General features: G+C 45.7%; 1 protein-coding gene across 1 annotated transcript in view; it reads left to right on the top strand.

Annotated features, from left to right (window-relative positions):
• Positions 1-11,517, top strand: part of RBM28 (RNA binding motif protein 28) — a 32,443-nt gene extending 20,926 nt beyond the window's left edge. The window contains exons 15-19 of the mRNA XM_061414621.1: positions 3,340-3,489; positions 3,810-3,884; positions 6,310-6,566; positions 7,131-7,230; positions 9,690-11,517. Of these exons, the coding sequence (XP_061270605.1) occupies positions 3,340-3,489; positions 3,810-3,884; positions 6,310-6,566; positions 7,131-7,230; positions 9,690-9,824 (717 nt within the window). The 3' untranslated portion in view covers positions 9,825-11,517. The remainder of the gene's footprint in view (positions 1-3,339; positions 3,490-3,809; positions 3,885-6,309; positions 6,567-7,130; positions 7,231-9,689) is intronic.
• Positions 11,518-18,235: the final 6,718 nt, after the last annotated feature.

Here is an 18,235-nt window from a genome sequence, read left to right as displayed (position 1 = left end):
CACTCAGGGCTTCACCGCTCATCCTGGGTCAGAGCACATGTTTAGTTCAGGCTGTGGTGCTAGTGGGTTTCGCTGGTGGCTTCAGCAGTAAAGAATCCACCTGCATTGCAGGAGACATAGGAGACACAGGTTCGATCCCTGGATCAGGAAGATCCCTTGGAGGAGGAAATGGCAACCCACTCTAGTATTCTTGCCTGGGAAATCCCATGGGCCGAGGAGCTCGGCGGGCTACAGTCCATGGGGTCACAAAGAGTCGGACATAACTGACGCGACTGAGCACGAGTGCCCGTGGTGCTAGTAGATTGACAGATTTTCTCTTGGGCTCATTGTCAGCAGACAAGACTGTGTTTGGTGATTTTCATGGTTTGGGGAGGTTTAAAAAACTTTTTTTCCCTTCTAAGAACTGCTTTTCACATCTGACCAGTTGCAGCAGAATGTGCAGAAGTATCTGCGCTCATGACTTAATTTAGCAAGCATTTATTGGATACCTGCTGCATTCTCAGCATTATACCAGGTGCTGTAATGCTAGTTGTCTTGCAGAGAAAATAATCTATGTCCTCTGCTCCTTAGAGGAGCATTTCACTACCATTTAGGCTCTTGCACTATAGTAAGTTCTCAGTGCCCTGTGGTGGGCACAGGGAGTCACTCAGGTCTTCAGCAGTTGTGTTAGACAAACTCTGAGCTCACACCAAGACTTAGTCAGGCTCTGTGTGACTACAGGAACCGCTGTCCTGCCCCCACGGTGCCCCCACATGCCTGCTGTGGGATTTATTGCTACACTGTCCTGTAATTATTCATCAGTCATTTCTCCCAGCCACACTGAGCTCTTTGAGAGCAGGTGTCATCTCATTGTTCCCAGTTGTTGGCATAGAAACTGGCACATAGTCATCTCTTGATCAGTGTTTATTGAATAAGCAGCATAGCCAGTATTATGAATCTACTTTGCTCTGATTCATCACCATAAACTATTTTCCTACTCCTGGAAATCCTCTTCAAAATGTATGATATTGCTATTCAGGGAATTATAGGAGAGAATGTGAGCATAGCTGACACCACTGTTAGTAAACCCATTCAAAGAGTTACTGTCATAGGAGTCAGTTATGTAATTTCTCATCAGCATCTGTGGTACTTGGTAAGAGTCTGTATATCTAACACCTGTCATCGCTTAGAGACATGTATGTGTGTTTTATAGTATTTGCATTATATTGAATTTTCTCTTTAAATCTTTCGTATGTGTAAGTATAGTGTTCAGCTAAGATAGTAAGCTTTTTGAAGATAAGAGCCTCATTTTATGCTTTTCTTTTTTTAAACGAATACCTGAATCATTTTACTATACACTGAAAGTTAACAACATTGTAAATCAATTATACTTCAATAAAAACTTTTAAAAAGCCAAAAAATCAGTTATATTTTCTTTTGAAATACAATCCAAATTTCTTAATCACTAAGAAAACTAAGGAAAAAAAGAGTATCAAGACACAGTTTCTATGGCTCTGTTATAAAGCATGCCAGACTAGCCACAGGTTGCTGCTACTGCTGCTAAGTCGCTTCAGTCGTGTCCGACTCTGTGTGACCCCATAGATGGCAGCCCACCAGGCTCCCCCATCCCTGGGATTCTCCAGGCAAGAATACTGGAGTGGGTTGCCATTTCCTTCTCCAATGCATGAAAGTGAAAAGTGAAAGTGAAGTCGCTCAGTCGTGTCCGACTCTTAGCGACCCCATGGACTGTAGCCCACCAGGCTCCTCCATCCATGGGATTTTCCAGGCGAGAGTACTGGAGTGGGGTGCCATTGCCTTCTCCAGCCACAGGTGAATATAATGTAAATGTTCAACTCAAAAATAAAAACAACCCACCAGTAGTGCCGAGGGATGGAGTATTTAGTAACATCCCCACTGAGGATGAGAATATTTCCACATTGTTTTGAGTGTACAATTTTAATGTTTTGCTAAGGTGAGTCTTCATCACATACCACTTCATCGATGCTGTGCCCAACCAGTCTGCCATCTGCAGTGGGACAGTATCTCTTGATGGCCCCTCCTCTGGCCATGGGTGGTAATCACTTCACCTGCTCAGTACCGTCCTGACTCAGTCCTTTCATTCTTCTACTGTGTTCAAAAGACTGTCAGCTTCTCTGCCTTGGGCATCACAGTCGTTAACTCTGAAGGTCCAGAATAAATCTGGATCCAGGCGAGTAAATTCTCAAATTGGCAAAAGCTGCCATTTTTATGTAGGTTGCTAAATAGCCATGGTCCCACCAGGTGTGCACTGACTCCGTCATCACCTGCTCCCAGAAAATGGACTAGAGGCCTTTGGAACGGTCTCACCATCCAGTGGTCTCACTTTGGCTCTTGAGCATGAAGTCGAGGGTGCTGTGCCATGCTGCATCGAGGCGAGTCCCTGGGCCAGGCCTGGGGGCAGCAGCTGAGGAGACTGGAGGGCTGTGCAGCGTGTCCGGCTGCCTATATGCTTTTCTTGATTTCCCTGCAGTACATGGCACCGTTCTAGGCACAGAGTAGATACTGGGCATATACCAAATGCGGCATCCACATGTCCCTGATACCTAGACTTCTCCATTACCCAACAAACACAGCTTCCTGGGAGTGAAACCATGTAAATGATCAGTTTTCCCAAAATACCCTGCCATTCCTTGGTGCCCCAAGATGCCTGGTACAGCTTAAAGTTTTAGGAAAAAATCATTCAAGAGAAGATCTGAGCTCTGAGCAAATACAGCTGAAGCTCCTTCCTGTATTTCTGAGGCTATTTGTTGGTCAGGATCTTCCTCATGCCAGAACTTTCTTATCTAAAGCCATCAGGCCTTCATCCTTCCCTTCTTCAGTAATATTTCTTCTGAGTGGTTTCTTCAGTGAGGAGACCTGCAGACAGCACTTCAGTCCCGGTGCTGATTTATACCACCCCAAGTACCACATACCTCTCAGCTTGTATGTGCTGTCACATCAGCAGTTAGCCATTAAAATTCTTCTTGGGAAGTTTATCTGCATGCTTATTTGGAGGTCTGTGTGGATGTTTGTAAACCCTTAGAAAGCAAGAAAATACCTATTTAATGTGTTCTGTGCTCTCAGGTATATTCTAATAAAACAGACATTCATAAGTGTTAACTCCAGTAAAACTCTTGTGATGGTGATATAGATGAAGACTGTTTCAATAACCTAATTTCTTGTTGAAGCTGTTAAGGGTCTTTATCCTCTAACTATGGCTGATTCATGTCAATGTATGGCAAAAACTACTACAATATTGTAAAGTGATTAGTCTCTAATTAAAATAAATAAATTAAAAATAAATCCTCTGACTACTGATTCTTTTCCTCACTCTACTGGTAGTGTCGGGTGATGCGAGACCTGAAAGGAGCTTATGGGAAAATTAAGGGTCAGTCCTTGGGCTACGCCTTTGCAGAGTTCCAGGAGCACGAGCATGCCCTGGCGGCCCTGCGCCACATCAACAACAATCCGGAGATCTTCGGGCCTCAGAAGGTGAGCCTTGTCCTGTGGCGGGGGGCCTGTCCTCCGGGGGCCATTTATGGGAAGCCCTCTGACACTTGTGTGATGGATAAGAGTGGCAAGGCCTTGGAGAAGTGAGCGGTGACTCAGGTGACGGGATGATTGGAGGGAACTCTAAATTGGGTAGTCTGCTTGCAGAACTGGCCCCTTGCCTCTAAGTAAAGGGAAGTGAGCAGCACCCTCTGACTTGCAAGCAAGAGGGTAGTGGGGGCAGGGGTGGCGAGCATCTCAGCTCCATTGCATGCTGAGATTAAGAAATCAAATGAATGACAATCTGTCTCCTGCTGCTGCAGAGACCAATAGTGGAATTCTCTTTGGAAGATCGAAGGAAACTTAAAGTCAAGGAACTGAGGATCCAGCGCAGCCAGGTACAGAATTGAAATTTTTTTCTTTTCTCTTTATTTTTTTAGTTGTGGTAATATATGCATCACATAAACTCTACTATTTTAAGCATACAGTTCAATTTTTTTTCAGACCATATTTAAGCTCCTGCTTTGTTCAGTTGTGATTCTGTTCCCTTAAATTAGGGCTCTGCCTTGCTAGGTTCTTGGTTACGCTTTCCTCTTAGTTTCCTAGAACTCTGCAGGCCGTCTCTCCTCCACTGGCCTGGCTGGTGGTAGCTCCACAGAAGGAAAGGGAGAGGAGAAGCAGCCCGATGCTGTTGGCAGTCAGCAGTGCTTGTACTGCAGTGTTTGGTGATGGTACATGTCAGAATTAATAACCAAGGTTAAGTTGTCCGTTACCTGTAGATTTCAGCTATCTCTTCCGTAATTCTCTTTTCATCTTGTACGCTCCAGAGGAGTGATTCCTGGTAGTTTTAGTACTGTTTCTAATCTAGTGTAGTGTAGAGGAACTCTGGGAACAGGAAGACTCATGTTCAAACTCAGGCTCTGCCCCTTTCTGAGTTCCTTGGCAAGTTACTACCCCTTTCAGCTTCAGCTTCTAGTTTATAAAAATAGGTTTAATATCATCTGTGTTAACATGTGTAAGTTGTCTCACAAGCTACACGGTCAGTACACAGTTAGTACCCATTCTCTCATCCATCATGCCACAGGACATAGAAGACCAGATTATTCTTGATACCATAACTCTTACAGATCTCATCGATAGTATACCTTGACTTGGATATATACCAAACATTTGCTGTGTTCTGGGTCTTTATGGTGTATATCATGAGCATGACCCATAGAAGAGGAGTTTCAGTGATGCATACCATGACCCTAGATTGGAAAAATCTGGGTTCTGCTTATTATTTAAGGCAGCTTTGTTATTGTAGTTATAGAATTATTTACTGCTTCAATCAGAGGTGATTCTGTAGCTTCTGGCTTAAAAAAAAAATTCAGGTGGCCTTATTTGTTATCTACACTTACGTACATACCCATCTTTCTGTGTAAAAGTGCCCCTTTCCCGTGACTCAGGGATCCTTCTCAATTTCCATGCTCATATTCCCCAAGTGACTTTTCCCCACCTCTCTCAGAAGAGAAGAGACTTTATTGCTTGTGCTTTCATGAATGTCCTTAGGCTCTTTTTCAGTTTTTTACTTGGTTTATATCTCTTTTCTCCACTGGGCTGTGAGTTCTAAAAGGTAGACACTTCATTCTTTCATCTGCACCCTTACCACTTAGAGACTGGCACATAAGAGGCATAAAATAGATCTTTGTTCTCCCACTATGCCTGTTTAGATTTCTGAGGTGAAAAGGACAGAATAACATTATTATTACTGCATTGATTTCACATGAATCTTCTTTGTCTTCCCCCACTTGTGCAAAATAAATATGTAACATACTTTATGTCCTCCTCCTCATGTCTTTTCCTTATCTTCATTTCATTTATTTTTTTCTCTAAGGTTCTTCCTTTTTTTTTAATGTGGATTTGAGTTTCTAACCTGTCGTTTTACCTTTCTTAGTAAATTCATTTAGTATTTCTTGCAATGAAGGTCTACCAGTGATAAATTTCCTTAATTTTATTTTGGAGGTGGGTAGGTGCCTCACTGAGCGGCTTGCAGGATACTAGTTCCCTGACCAAGGATCAAACCTAGGGCCCTGGCTGTGAGAGCACCAAGTTCTAACTCCTGGGCCCCAGGGAATCCCCATATTTCTTTAATTTTTGTTTGTCTGGTGAAGTTTTGTTTTTCCTTCACTTTTGAAGGATAATTACATGGATACAGAACTCTAGGTTGGTGATTCCTCTGCCACACACACATACTTTTAAACACTTTATTCTGTTTTCTTCTTGCTTACATGGTTTCTGAAGGGAAATCCAGTGTAATCTTAACTTTGTTCCTCTGTGGGTAATGAATTTTCCCTACCTCTGGGGAAAGATTTTTCTCTTTGATTTCTTGCAATTTGATATGATACGCCTAGATGTACTTTTTTTTTTTTTAATCCTGTTTGGTGTTTGTCTGAGCTTTCTGAGTCTGTGGTTTAATGTCTGTTGAAGTTTGAAAATCTTCAACTCTCATTACTTCAGGTATTTCTTCTCATTCCCATTACACCTGTGCTCCATGCTGCTGGCCCTTTCTTGTTTTCTGCTGGCTTTTGAGTTTGGGGCGTACCTACACTTTCTCCTCATTTCTGCATGGGAAAAGGAAAATGGTTGTTTTGTGTCCCCTACCCAGTAACCCTCTGTTACGATGTCAGGACCTGTGAACTGCTTGTGTTCATTTTCTTAAAGTCTCTAACTATTTGGGGGAAGAATTCCCCTTCTCTCACCAAACTCAGTCCTCTTCTGCTGCGTGTTTCCAGCAAATAAATCTCACCTAGTAACCAAGTAGCATTCTCTCGTCTTCTGCAGCAAAAAGTGAAATCCAAGCCTGGAACTGGTGAGCCCCAGCAGGTACCACCAGAACCTGGGAAAAAGCAGCAACAGAAGGCAGCTCAGAACCACATGCAGGAACAAAGCCAGGCCTCCGTGCAGCAGAAGGGGACAGCAGACTCTGTCTCGTGGGCAGGGTTCCAGACCAAGGCCGAAGTGGAGCACGTGGAGCTGCCTGATGGGAAGAAGAGAAGAAAGGTCCTGGCGCTCCCTTCACACCGAGGCCCCAAAATTAGGTGAGATGTGGGATGGCTTCTCAGAGGGTTTGTCTTACTTCGCCATTTTTCCTCTTTGGAGCTTTTGTGTGGATGAAAGGGATGCTGGTTGCTCCAGTCCCGCATGCAGTATCTCTATGCCGGCAGAGTCACTCTTGCACCAAATGGAGGCCAGAACAGGACTGGCCTTGGGCCCCTCAGAGGGGCCTTCCAGGGTGGGCTCTCATGCCGCTTTTCTCCTCCTCTGAAGTGCTTCCTCTTGTCTTGATGGCTGTCTCTGAGGCCCACCTACTTGAGGTTTCTATCCAGAACAACAGATTAATGCTGTCAACAAAAATCAATCTTTACGAAATTTTTATTAAGTAAACAATGGTTTTTAAAAGTCCCTTGAGGTTTTTAAACCAAAGCAAAAGACAAGTATACAAATGTTGAGCCCTAGGACATTCTGTTGCAGTATCCCTTGATTTCTCAGGGGCTTAGAAAGAGCCAGTGTAAGAAAAGGCCTTTTATCTTTTGGGCTGAGAAAACCTCAGGAGTGCCAATTAGAGGAAGAACTCAGGGTGACACTTGACCATGTTGTTTCAGGTTGCGGGACAAAGGCAAAATGAAGCCTCTCCCTCCCAAGAAGCCAAAGCCCCAGACAAACCACCAGAAGCAAGAGAAGCAGAAATTATCTTCCAAGCAAGTAAGTTCTGTAGGCCCTGAGGCTTTGGTATGGCACAGGTCTGCCAGGGTTGGCAGCCATTTGAGCCTTGATTAGTTAAGCAAAGGAAAAGACTTCTTCTAGATTGCGGTTATGTACAGGGCTGCAGATGTGGAGGTACATAGTCCTAAAAGTAGGGAGAAGAATACAATGGACCCCATGATTTTGTTACTGTGCTTCAACAATTATCTTGTTTTACCTACCCACCCCCACCCCATCCTGTGAGTATATTACAGTGAACTCTACCTCACTTGTAGATGTACCCCATGTAGAAACATATCTCAGGATTTATCTCCAGCTGATCAGGCCTTACACACATATGGTGGCTCATAGGGTAAAGAATCTGCCTGCAGGGTGGGAGACCTGGGTTTGAACCCTGGGTTGGGAAGATCCCCCTGGAGAAGGGAATGGGTACCCACTCCAGTATTGTTGCCTGGAGAAGTCCACGGACAGCAGAAACCTGGAGGGCTGTAGTCTGTGGGGTCACAAAGATTGAGACACGACTGAGCGACTAACACTTGCTTTCACTTTAAACACACATACACACAGACACATGTTATGCCATCATCACATCTAATGAAATTAATAAGAAACCCTTACTAGCTAATGTGTGGCCCATATTAAAACATTCCCAGTTACCTCAAAAATACATATTTTTAAGTTGGTTTGTATAAATCGGGTTCCAAACAAAAAGCCGGGTTACTTCCTTGACCGGGGATTGAAGCAGTGCCTCAGCAGTGAAAGTGTTGAGTCCTAACCACTGGACCACCAGGGAATTCCCTGTATTTGGTTTTTAAATCTCTTAAATCTTTTTTCCCCTATAATATCCAGTCTTCCTTACTACACCCTTTTTTCCATGCTATTAATTAGCTGGATCAGCCAGGTCCTTGGCCTTTTAGAATATATTACCTTTTGAATTTAGCGGCTTTCTTCCTTGTTGCTGTCATTTAACTTGTTCCTGTAGTACCCCATGTTGCTTACAAACTGGACTTTAGGTCCAGAGCCTTGATTAGATTTAGGTCCAGTTTTCTTGGTGAGAGTATTTCATAGGTGGTGCTGTGTGCTTTCTGTTGTATTGTACCGTGAGGTGCATAGTGCCTGGTTGCCTCTTTTTTTTTTTTTTTTACTTTTTATTTTACATTGGATTATAGCTGATTAACAATGTTGTGATAGTTTTAGGCGGACAGCAAAGGGACTCGGCCATATATACATGTATCCATTGTATACATGGGTCTAGGCTGCCACATAACATTGAGCTGAGTTCCCTGAGCAGTGCAGTAGGACCTTGCTGGATATCCATTTTAAACAATACTGCAACGTGTGCGTGTCAGTCCAAATTCCCTAACTGCCCCGTCGCCCCATTCTTCCTCCCTTGGTTGCCCCATTTTTAGTGATGCTCTGATTCATCAGTAGCCTTAGAGATTGTCTGCTTCATCCCTCCATTTGAAAGTCTTAGCACCCATTGATGATTGCTGTTTATTTAGATATGTATTTCAGTATGAGTTGCAGAATGGTAATTTCTTAATTTTATCAATCCTTATGTGTTTTTTAAGTAAAAGTCTAGAAAAAAGAGCCTTCCCTTATCAACTGTTTGGCTACCACAGAATACCATTTGTGTAGGAAAAGCAAGGTAATTGCTAGAGTTTTATTTTTTTTCCTTTTTATCAGTTCCCAGAGTAATGGGTTGTTTCCCTACCAACCTTCTCTGAGAAAGTAAGGTTTTTGTAGCGTTGTGACTTTGCGAGCTTCTATGTACTTGACATGTTTCAGCCGGATGCAGTCATCATTCTGTCCCATCTGAGGCCAGCAGAAGCCCCTTCAGGTTGACTCCTGAGTCCTGATGCAACCTTGCCTGTGGTAGTGTCCTTGCTTCTAACACAGTGGGATGTCCCCACGTATCTGTTACTTTGTCAGTCCTGGCATTAGCTTCCAAGGGGCCCTGGCTCTTTTTAGTAGAAAGTGGTGGTCATGCGTTCTCGATCATTTGAGGTCAGGTTTTCTTTTTTCCTTGCCTAGTCCCTTTATTTTAAGGGTATAAGATGCATTTGCCGTCTCATCCCACTCAAGAAATCTGTGTCTCTGGGAAGCCTCTGACCCAGCAGACCATCTTATAGAGGTCTCTTTGAAGCCCTGTAATCCTTGGTGAAGGAAAGGGCAAGCGAGGCCATCTGGACTCAAGGCTGACTCATCCTTGAGGAGATCTGTGTGAGCATTTGGGAGTTGGAGTGGGAGTGGTGTTTTAGCGGGGTCCTTCTCTTAAGCATTCCTGGTCTGTTTTCTCACCAATGGATAATCATTTTGGGGTCACTCCCTGGAAGTCCCTCATGTGGTGGACAAGATCTCTGAAGCTAACTCTCTTTCTCCCTTGGCTGGCCCGAGGGTAAGGTAATGCTTAGTGCTTGAAACTGATTATCTTATGTTTCCTTTCCTTTCATTTGTAGGTACCTAGGAAAAAAGCGAAAGGAAATAAGACGGAAGTTCGCTTCAACCAGCTGGTGGAACAATATAAGCAGAAATTATTGGGACTTTCTAAAGGAGTTCCTCTTGCAAAGCGGAGCAAATGGTTTGACAGTTGATGATGCTAGAAGACTGGGTAAGGAACTGGATTGTGTGCATCTTGGTAAGGCTTCCTCCCCCCGCCGCTTGTCACTTACGAGGGAAGAAGCCCCCTGAGAGCGCTGCCACTTCGGGATGTCAACGTTTGGACTTTGGTTCCTCCTGTGCGTGGTTAGCTAACCACAAAGAGGAATATCAGAAAAACATGTGACGCTTTTTACATATTCTGAGTGAAGTTGTGTCTATTAATTCTTACCCATTTTAATTGTGTTTCTCAAATGGAAACAATTATAAAAAGCATTCTTGACTGCCGAAGTTTTAAGATGTATATTTTGTTAAGTGTCTTCTCTAAATGAGATAATTTGTGGCTTTTTGAATAACAGACTCTCATTTTTAATATATGTGACTCCTTTATTATAATTTATAGATGTCTTTAATATTCCCAACTCTCATTCAGTCATGTAGGCCTGCATACTGCAGGAATTAAGAAAGAGCAGAGAAAAATGATTTCCAACCTAATCTCTGAGGTGGGGAGAAACTTGGAAAGTAATCGAGGGCATGGGGCCTGGCCAGGAGCAGTGCTTGATAATCGTCTGCCAAGTAAGTGGGGAGTAGCTGGTAGTTAACTTGAAGTCATTTGCAGTGGCCCACAGACACCAGCCTGGCTGGTGCTAGCCTGCATTTCCTGTCTTCCAGCACCACCTCCTGTGGACTCAAGAGATGTAGTGGGTAGTGGAGAGAGCAGTGAGCAGGAGGCCAGAGAAAGAGTTGGAAATACAGCATAGAATTCTTAGTTCCGCAGTCCAGTCCGGTGCTATCATGAGAGATGCTTTCTTCAGAACCATTGCTGACCTAGGGATATCACTATTTCATTGAAGTATCTTGGGAAACCCGTGAATGCTCAGAAATACTCTTAACTGGCTTAATAATGGGTAAAAGAGAGACCATGAAAATGCTGAAAGCTTTTGGAGAGAACTTGTCTCCAGAGTTACCTTGAGACTGTGTGACCTGGGGAGTCCTGGCAGCAGCTTGGCAGCCCATCAACCCTAGGATGGGGTCAGACATGTTATTAAGGGTGTATTGATGCATAGAATATCCACAGCCTATCTGTCCTTTGCTCTGTTTTCCCTTCTCCAACTCTCTGCCCACCAGACAGTTTTTCCCCTGTTGTCCAAATATCTATAAATTAACCTTTAAAAATAATCTTAACATTTAGGATAGAGAACAGTTGGTGTTCATTCAGATAGCTTTGCCAGATTTTCTCAGATCCAGATGTTTCTCCTGACGGGTTTAGCAACCCGGTATGTTTAAAACATCATTCAGTTGCCCGAAAAGTTCTTTAAAAAGTTCTAGGGTGAATCATCCACTTTCTCAACACCCAGATTCCTTGTGTGACGTCCTCCTGGGGGGCACATTACCACTGGTTATCTGGGCAGCCTCTTAGCTTGCCTTGGGAGTTTTAATGCAAGGAGAATTGTGCCCACTTCTGCACTTCAGAGCCTGATGTTTCATGAAATGGAATTTTCTGAATTAAACATGAAAGTGGACTTACGGGCTCCTTGGTTCAAAAACAACATCAAAACAAGCATTTCATTTAACTTCCAAGACTGAAGGCTGTTGGTCAGAACTGTCAAGTGTAGGTAGATTTTCTGGCTCGATTATGTAGCAGCTTGACTCAGAGATACTTCTTGTAAATAAAGAGTCTTAAGATTGTGTACTGGCTGTTTCTTTGCTTTTTTTTTTTTTTAATAAGAGGGTGGTGTAAGTGGGAGACTCGGTCGATGTGAAGTCTCCGCTTTGATCCACAGTGTACAAGTCCCTTCCTCTAGACTTCGCCTGCGGCAAGGATTCTGCCTCCACTGTCTTGAAGTGAGGTTTCCAGCTCCCTCTATTACAAAGTCAGGGCATGTGAAGTTGTTCTTGGAAATACTTCCAAATGTCTTCTGGTATGTTTTTGTCTTGAAAAGAGGTTTTCCAACTAAAAATTCAGAGTACAGAACCTCAAGGCTCCAGAGAGCTCCTTCTCAGCATATATTTGACCTTCAGTCATCTGAGGAAGCAGGAGGTCACGTACGCCTCTGTGAGTGCTGACCACTCAGAATCTTCGGTTCACAGGCCCTCTGGCTGACCCATATAGCCAGTTCATTGCTTAATATTCTTGTCACTCACTTTTTGAGAAGTGACTGATGGGCTTCTGCCAATTTTGTCATGGAACTGGCAACGCTGCCCACCCACCTTGGAAAGTTCCTGAGACTCCTCCGTGGACTGCTCCCTCATGGCAGTAGCCATATCATCAGACTGAGGATTCCCGAGGTAAGATTGCATTTCCGTTTATCTCAGATGATGCTCAGCTGTGCTTTCTCTCACTCAGTCCTCACTGGCGCTTAAAGGACCAGGATAAGGTTGCTTTGTTACCTTCAGGCAGAGTAAAAATTTCCAAACCTCCCTTTGCCCACGGTTGACTAATTTAGAAGTTACACAGATGCACTGTCTTATTTTGGTTCTTTTGTTCTTGTCCTGACGCCTCTTCCTCTCCAGGATTAATTGCAAAGTCCGAGACTGCTCATTGATTGGGATGTTATTCAGTGGCCCGGCGGTGGATGAGTTATAAGTACATCTACAGTGACTTTGGCTTTTGATTCTGAACTAGTGTTTGGCTGCAGACGGGCTTCTGTGTTTGTGGAGTAATATAGTGGGAAGAATGTGGAGGACAGACTGACTCGGCTCGGTAACCAATTCTGAGAAGGAAACTGCAGAGTCACCAGAATAACCTTTTGGACCACCCCCAAATGGAGCATCTTGATGGATGGTAAATCCAGTTTTCCTCGGGCTTGTCCACGCCACCCAGAGCCTGCTGCCTTTTGTCAGACATAAGACTTCACTGCTGCAGAGTCATCCTGGGATCTCCTTCCCTGGCCTTTTGACAGAAGGGAAATCCTTTTTGTCCTTGAGGGCAGGGACTATATTTTACACTTTTCTATATACCCTGCAATACTTAACAATGATTTACCCATAGTAGGAATTCATTTAACTCCATTGAACTCCCTGGAACAGAAGGCCATCTGTTCCAGGGTTTAGCGGGGTTTGTGAAGGACAGCAGAGTCATTTCCTGGGGTGATGTATGTGAAAGGGATCCAAAATACAAAGTGATAGAAAAAGAATAATAAATTGTTGGTCACAGTCCCTTGAGCATGCCACCTGTGTTCTCTCTGCTGTCCCTTGTCCATGCCAATTTGTCCCTCTCCACTCATATCCACCATTTCTCCCTGGGAACTTCATCCACCGCAGGGCATTGCAGTCCCTTCCCAGGTCCCTGACACTTTCTGGTTGGTGTCCTACTCTTTCGACAATATATGCAGCTAGCTGACTAGGCATTTCGTTGGGTCTGACCTCCCCGAGTAGACTGAACCCATGATGGCCATCCCAGCCCCAGGGCATGGCCGATGTGCCCTTAGTGATTGCTAATAAGGATGATGAAGATAAGGGGTACAGCAGTCACCTGCTGTAGTGACCTCTCCCCAGCCTATCATTTGAAGTATTTCCTTTTTTCTTTCTAGTTCAACCTTGTTCCTCATAGTAGGTGTTCAATTAATGTCAGTTCCTGTCTCTCATTTTCATCTTCCCTGGACTACTGTCTGAGCCTCAGTCCACCAGCAACTTCCCTCAGATATTGCTCAATCTGCCTTGTGTCTGGCGCCCATCCCATTCCTGTCTCCCTCTGCCCGAGGGACTCCCAGTCCTTAAGTACAGGGCTGTACATTAAAGGCTGTGTGCAGAAACCTTATTAAGAAGCTGATTCTCAAGTGTCACCTTCTCACTCTCAGCCTCACTATTTTCCCCTCTTACTTTCCTCTGTCCGGGGTCTGCCACTCCATTGTCTGCGTGCATTTTTCAACCAAAAGATACTCAGGTGCTGGGCTTCTGATGAGGTTTTCCCCTTGGAAGCTACTGCAGGACAGATGCTTTCTATTTTAACCTGTGTTGGGGAAGACCCTATCGTGGTAGTTGGCACCTCAGATGGAGGAAGAAGTCCAGAACATTGTTCGTATGAGAGGATTTAGGTGTACCCTTCTTATAAGATAGTGTAATATTGTGATTTATAATTTGAAATGTATATTTGATCTTTGTCCCTGTTCGTGGAACAGAGGTCCTAAAACTCTTGGAACTTCCTGTGCAGGGAGCAAAAGAGGTGTCTTGTTATAAGGTGACTTTTGGAACATCCCTAAAGATGCCAGCAGAGCCAACCCAGAGATCGGAGGGTTGGAATTTTCAGGCCTCACCTCCCATCTCCCATGCAGGGAAATAGGCTGAAGATGCCATCGTCAGTGGCCAGGGATTTAATCAATCACACCTCTTTGAGGAAGCCTCCATGGAAACCTGGAAGAACAAGGTTCTGAGGACTTCTGGGTTGATAAACGTGAAAGGAGCTGGAGAAGCTGGCTCACTTGGAGAAGGCATGGAAGCCCCCTGCCCCTTCTCAGTGCTTTGTCCTGTGCATCTCTTCCATCTGGCTGTTCCTGAGTTACATCCTCTTAGGATTAACTGGTAATCTAGTTTCTCTGGGTTCTGTGAGCTGCTCTAGCAAATTAGGAGGGGGTCACTGGAACCTCCGATTGGTTAGAAGCACAGGTAACATCCTGAATGTGTGATTGGTTTCTGGGTTTGGGGGTGGGGAGCAGTCTTAGGGGACTGGGCCTTTAACCTGCAGGATCCGATGCTATCTCCAAGTAGATAGTGTCAGAATTCAGTTGGAATGTAGGACACCCAGCTGGTGTTGGAGAATTGCTTAGTATGGGGGAAAAAACACACCCTTTGGAGTTGGATGCAAAATTGTAGTTGGAATTATAGACAATATTCTTTTAAAAGTGCCCCAACAAACACCCCTCCTCCAGGAGTGCAGTGGCCATCAGTTGCTGGAGTATATGTGCTTGTCCTGCCCTCATGATACCGCCGCTGCAGGGCCCTAGGGAACAAAGTAGGCCTGTATCTTTAGAGGTGGGTAATGCCATGAAGCAAGCTCCAGGAGATGGTGAAGGACAGGGAGGCCTGGTGTGCTGCAGTCCATGGGGTTGCAAAGAGTTGGGCATGACTGAGCGACTGAACAACAACGCCACAGAGGAAAAGAACAACTCCGAGGCAGGGTACTCTGGCTCCTCCCAAGCCAGCAGGGTCAACTCTGGCGTAACTCCCTCGTTACATCAGACCCCAGACCCACCTTATGTGTTAGGCAGGCCAGAGAGCACTGTCTCTTTTGGAGACGGCAAATTGAGGCCCAGACAGAGGAACCAGCACAGGACGGGGCTGGGATGCAAGCCCAGATCATCTGACACCCAGGCCAGTGCTCTGTCCTCCTCTGATCTCTGCTGCCACCTAACCTGCCCCCCTCAGGGCCTCCATGTCCCCCTTTGCATAAAAAGAGTTTCTTGAAGGAACATGGGCTTCACTTGTCCTGGCTGTCACCAGCTATGGCAGGATGTGGCCCGGAAGAGCCTGTGACTATTGAGAGGGACGGGGCCACAGTCACACGGGCCTCTGGATCAAAATAGTGGAGTGTGGGCAAAGGCAGGGCTGAGGGGTGGCCAGTCAACTTCATCCTGGGGCTCCAGGCTTTCTCGGGGCCACCCACCCCATGGGAGTGTGCAGACGAAACCCTGGGGTGAAGTAGTGGGCATGATGGTGGGCCCCTCCATCCCCTCCTGGCTTGAAGCTTTGCTAATGATGGGGAAGACACCATGAAGAAAAACATCTCTTGTTTTTTTTGCCCAAGCCGAACAGCAGGTGGGACCCTAGTTCCCTGACCTGGGATCGAACCTGTGCCCCTGCTGCAGTGGAAGTGCGGAGTCTAAACCACTGGAATGCCAGGGAAGTCCAACAAAAACAGTCACAACTTTTTTTTTTTTTGCCTGCACCACATGACATGTAGGATCTTAGTTCCCCCACCAGGGATTGAATCCACACTCCCTGCGATGGATGCACAGGGTCTTAACCACTAAACCAGCAGGGAAGTCCACACTGCATTTCTCATTTCCCTTCCTGGCCCTTCCCAGGCAGGGTGAGGACAGCCCAGTCATTTGAAAATAGATGAAACTTGCCTGAGGGAAGGTGGTCTGGCTGTGACAGGCATTTAGTTCAGTTTTGCAGCCTTGTGATCATGGCCCCCTTGGTGGCCACTGGGTTTGAGCATTGCTCCTTTCTCATGAAGACTGGCTGGGCAGAGCTTTCATATCGCTCGTCTCAGGTGATCTTCACAACAATCCTGGCTTGGATCACCACGGGATGATTGTTCCCATCCCCGTCTTACAGCTGATGGAAACAGAATGACTCTGTCCTAGGAACCCTTGGCAGCTGAGATAGGACCAGAGCAGGTCTCTGACCTGGCCCAGGGCTCTGTCTCTGGGGACTCTAAAAGGAACTTTTATTTGAAAATACTTTTTCCCGGGCACACCATGTGTTTTTAGGGTAAAAAAAAAAAAGGTTTCTCTTTTTCAAATTACATGATAAGAAAAGGAAGGACATTTTCATTGTCACACATTCTTTGGAAGCAGTGAACAGTTTAAAGTCCTTTGCTTCCCAGCTCCTTTCCCCCCAACCCCAGGCCAACAGACAACAGTCTTCACGTCTTTTTGTAGTTGTTTTCCTCTCTCTCCCCCCGCTTCTCTCTCTCTCTTTGGCTATGAAGCCAGATGTACTCATATACATCAAAACAGGTGAAGAGAGAATTTGAGAGCCTACTACACTTATTTTGTGATTTCTTTAGCAGTCGCCAGGGCTCCATACCTTCTGTTTGCATTGGGGCTGTAAATACCGAAAGGACAGATTGACGCTACTCAGTTTTATAACTGCCTTTCCGGGAATTCTGCAGACATCTCCATTCCCCTGGAGGTCAGATAATGGCTATTTATTTTCCATCGTATGAAAACCTCTGGGGAGAGCCATGGCAATTTGACGAGGACTATTAAAGGGACATTAGGATTGAAGTGGCTGCTCAGGAAATCACAGACCCTTGCTCCCGTCTGTGGGGACAGCTGCCAGCCGGGCTTTCCTGCCCACGGCCAGCTGTGCGCGGGTGCAGCTGGCGAAGGGGAAGAACCCTTTGCCTCTCTTTCTCTCTGCAAGAGGATGGATGCACTAAACTCAAATATATAAAGGTTCATAGCAGCAGCAGACAATTGGTGACCACGTACTCTGTGTCAGGCATGCACTGAGGATTATCCTGTTGAATACAATGCATATCCTGTCCCTACCCCCAAGGCCAGGGGCCAGAAGAAGAGGACAGAAGGGACTTAAGTCTGTATAGGAAGGCTAGAGGTCCCTTTCCCTCCACTTGCAGACCTTCTGGGACAGGGAGCTCAGTGTCTGCCACGAACACCCCATGCATTGTCACACAGCTTGGAACGCATGTTCACACTTGACTAATTAGCTGAGAACCCAGGGCACCTATGATGCCCTCCACGGTGCCCTTGAAAGTCTATTACTGGGCCAGCCTTCTGCGCTAGGGTGTGAGCTGCAGGAGGGTGGGTGGGGTGGGGTGACTTTCCTTCCATCTGCCCAACCCCAGGCATACTTGGTAGCTAGCAGGCACTTAAGAGAATGCATTGAGGGTGCCCTCCAGGGGTGGCCCCCAACAGGTCCTCTGTCTTTTCAGGAGGCATGAATTTTCTGGGGCTGGGATGGTATTGGGGGAGCATCCATACAACTCCCAGGGACCCGCTGCAGGGCCTCTGGGGTTTGAGCTCCTTGGTGAGATTTAGGTGATTTAGGGTTTTAACAAGGGACCCATGTTCTACTTTCCCAAGGAAGCAGTGAAAGATCTGAGCAGTTCTAAGCAGGCGAGGGACAAAAGGGGAAAAGATTCGAGGGCTGCTCCCCACAGATTCCAAATTCTGGAGGACAGGAAGTGCTGGAAAACTCACCCTCTGCCCACCTTCACAGTCCCTCTCCCCAGAATAAAAGGCCAAGGGGCAAAGGGGTGGTCTTGGACAAATCACTCAGACTCTCCCGTCTTCTATTTGAAAGTGAAGTCTCTCAGTCATGTCTGACTCTTTGTGATCCCATGGACTGTAGCTCACCAGGCTCTTCCATCCATGGAATTTTCCAGGCAAGAGTACTGCAGTGGGTTGCCATTTCCTTCTCCAGGGGATCTTCTGGACCTAGGGATGGAACCCAGGTCTCCCGCATTGCAGGCAGATGCTTTACCATCTGAGCCAGTAGAGGCAATAAAGCCACTTTGCAAAGTTGTTAGCACTAAGTGAATGAAAGTGCTGTTGTAGGGGAGTGTGGACGTTGATGGCGGGGACCCGCAGCACCTGGGGAAGAAGGTCTGTAGGAGGTCTTTTGCCCTCAGTGACCTGAGTGAATTCACAGGGATGAGGAGGAAGGATGATTGTCCCAGAAGGACGTTGCCCACCTCCAGAGGACTGGCTAATTTCCA

The sequence above is a fragment of the Bos javanicus genome, chromosome 4 (assembly GCF_032452875.1).
Source record: "Bos javanicus breed banteng chromosome 4, ARS-OSU_banteng_1.0, whole genome shotgun sequence".
NCBI lineage: Eukaryota > Metazoa > Chordata > Mammalia > Artiodactyla > Bovidae > Bos > Bos javanicus.
This window is presented reverse-complemented; position numbering and strand designations above follow the sequence as displayed.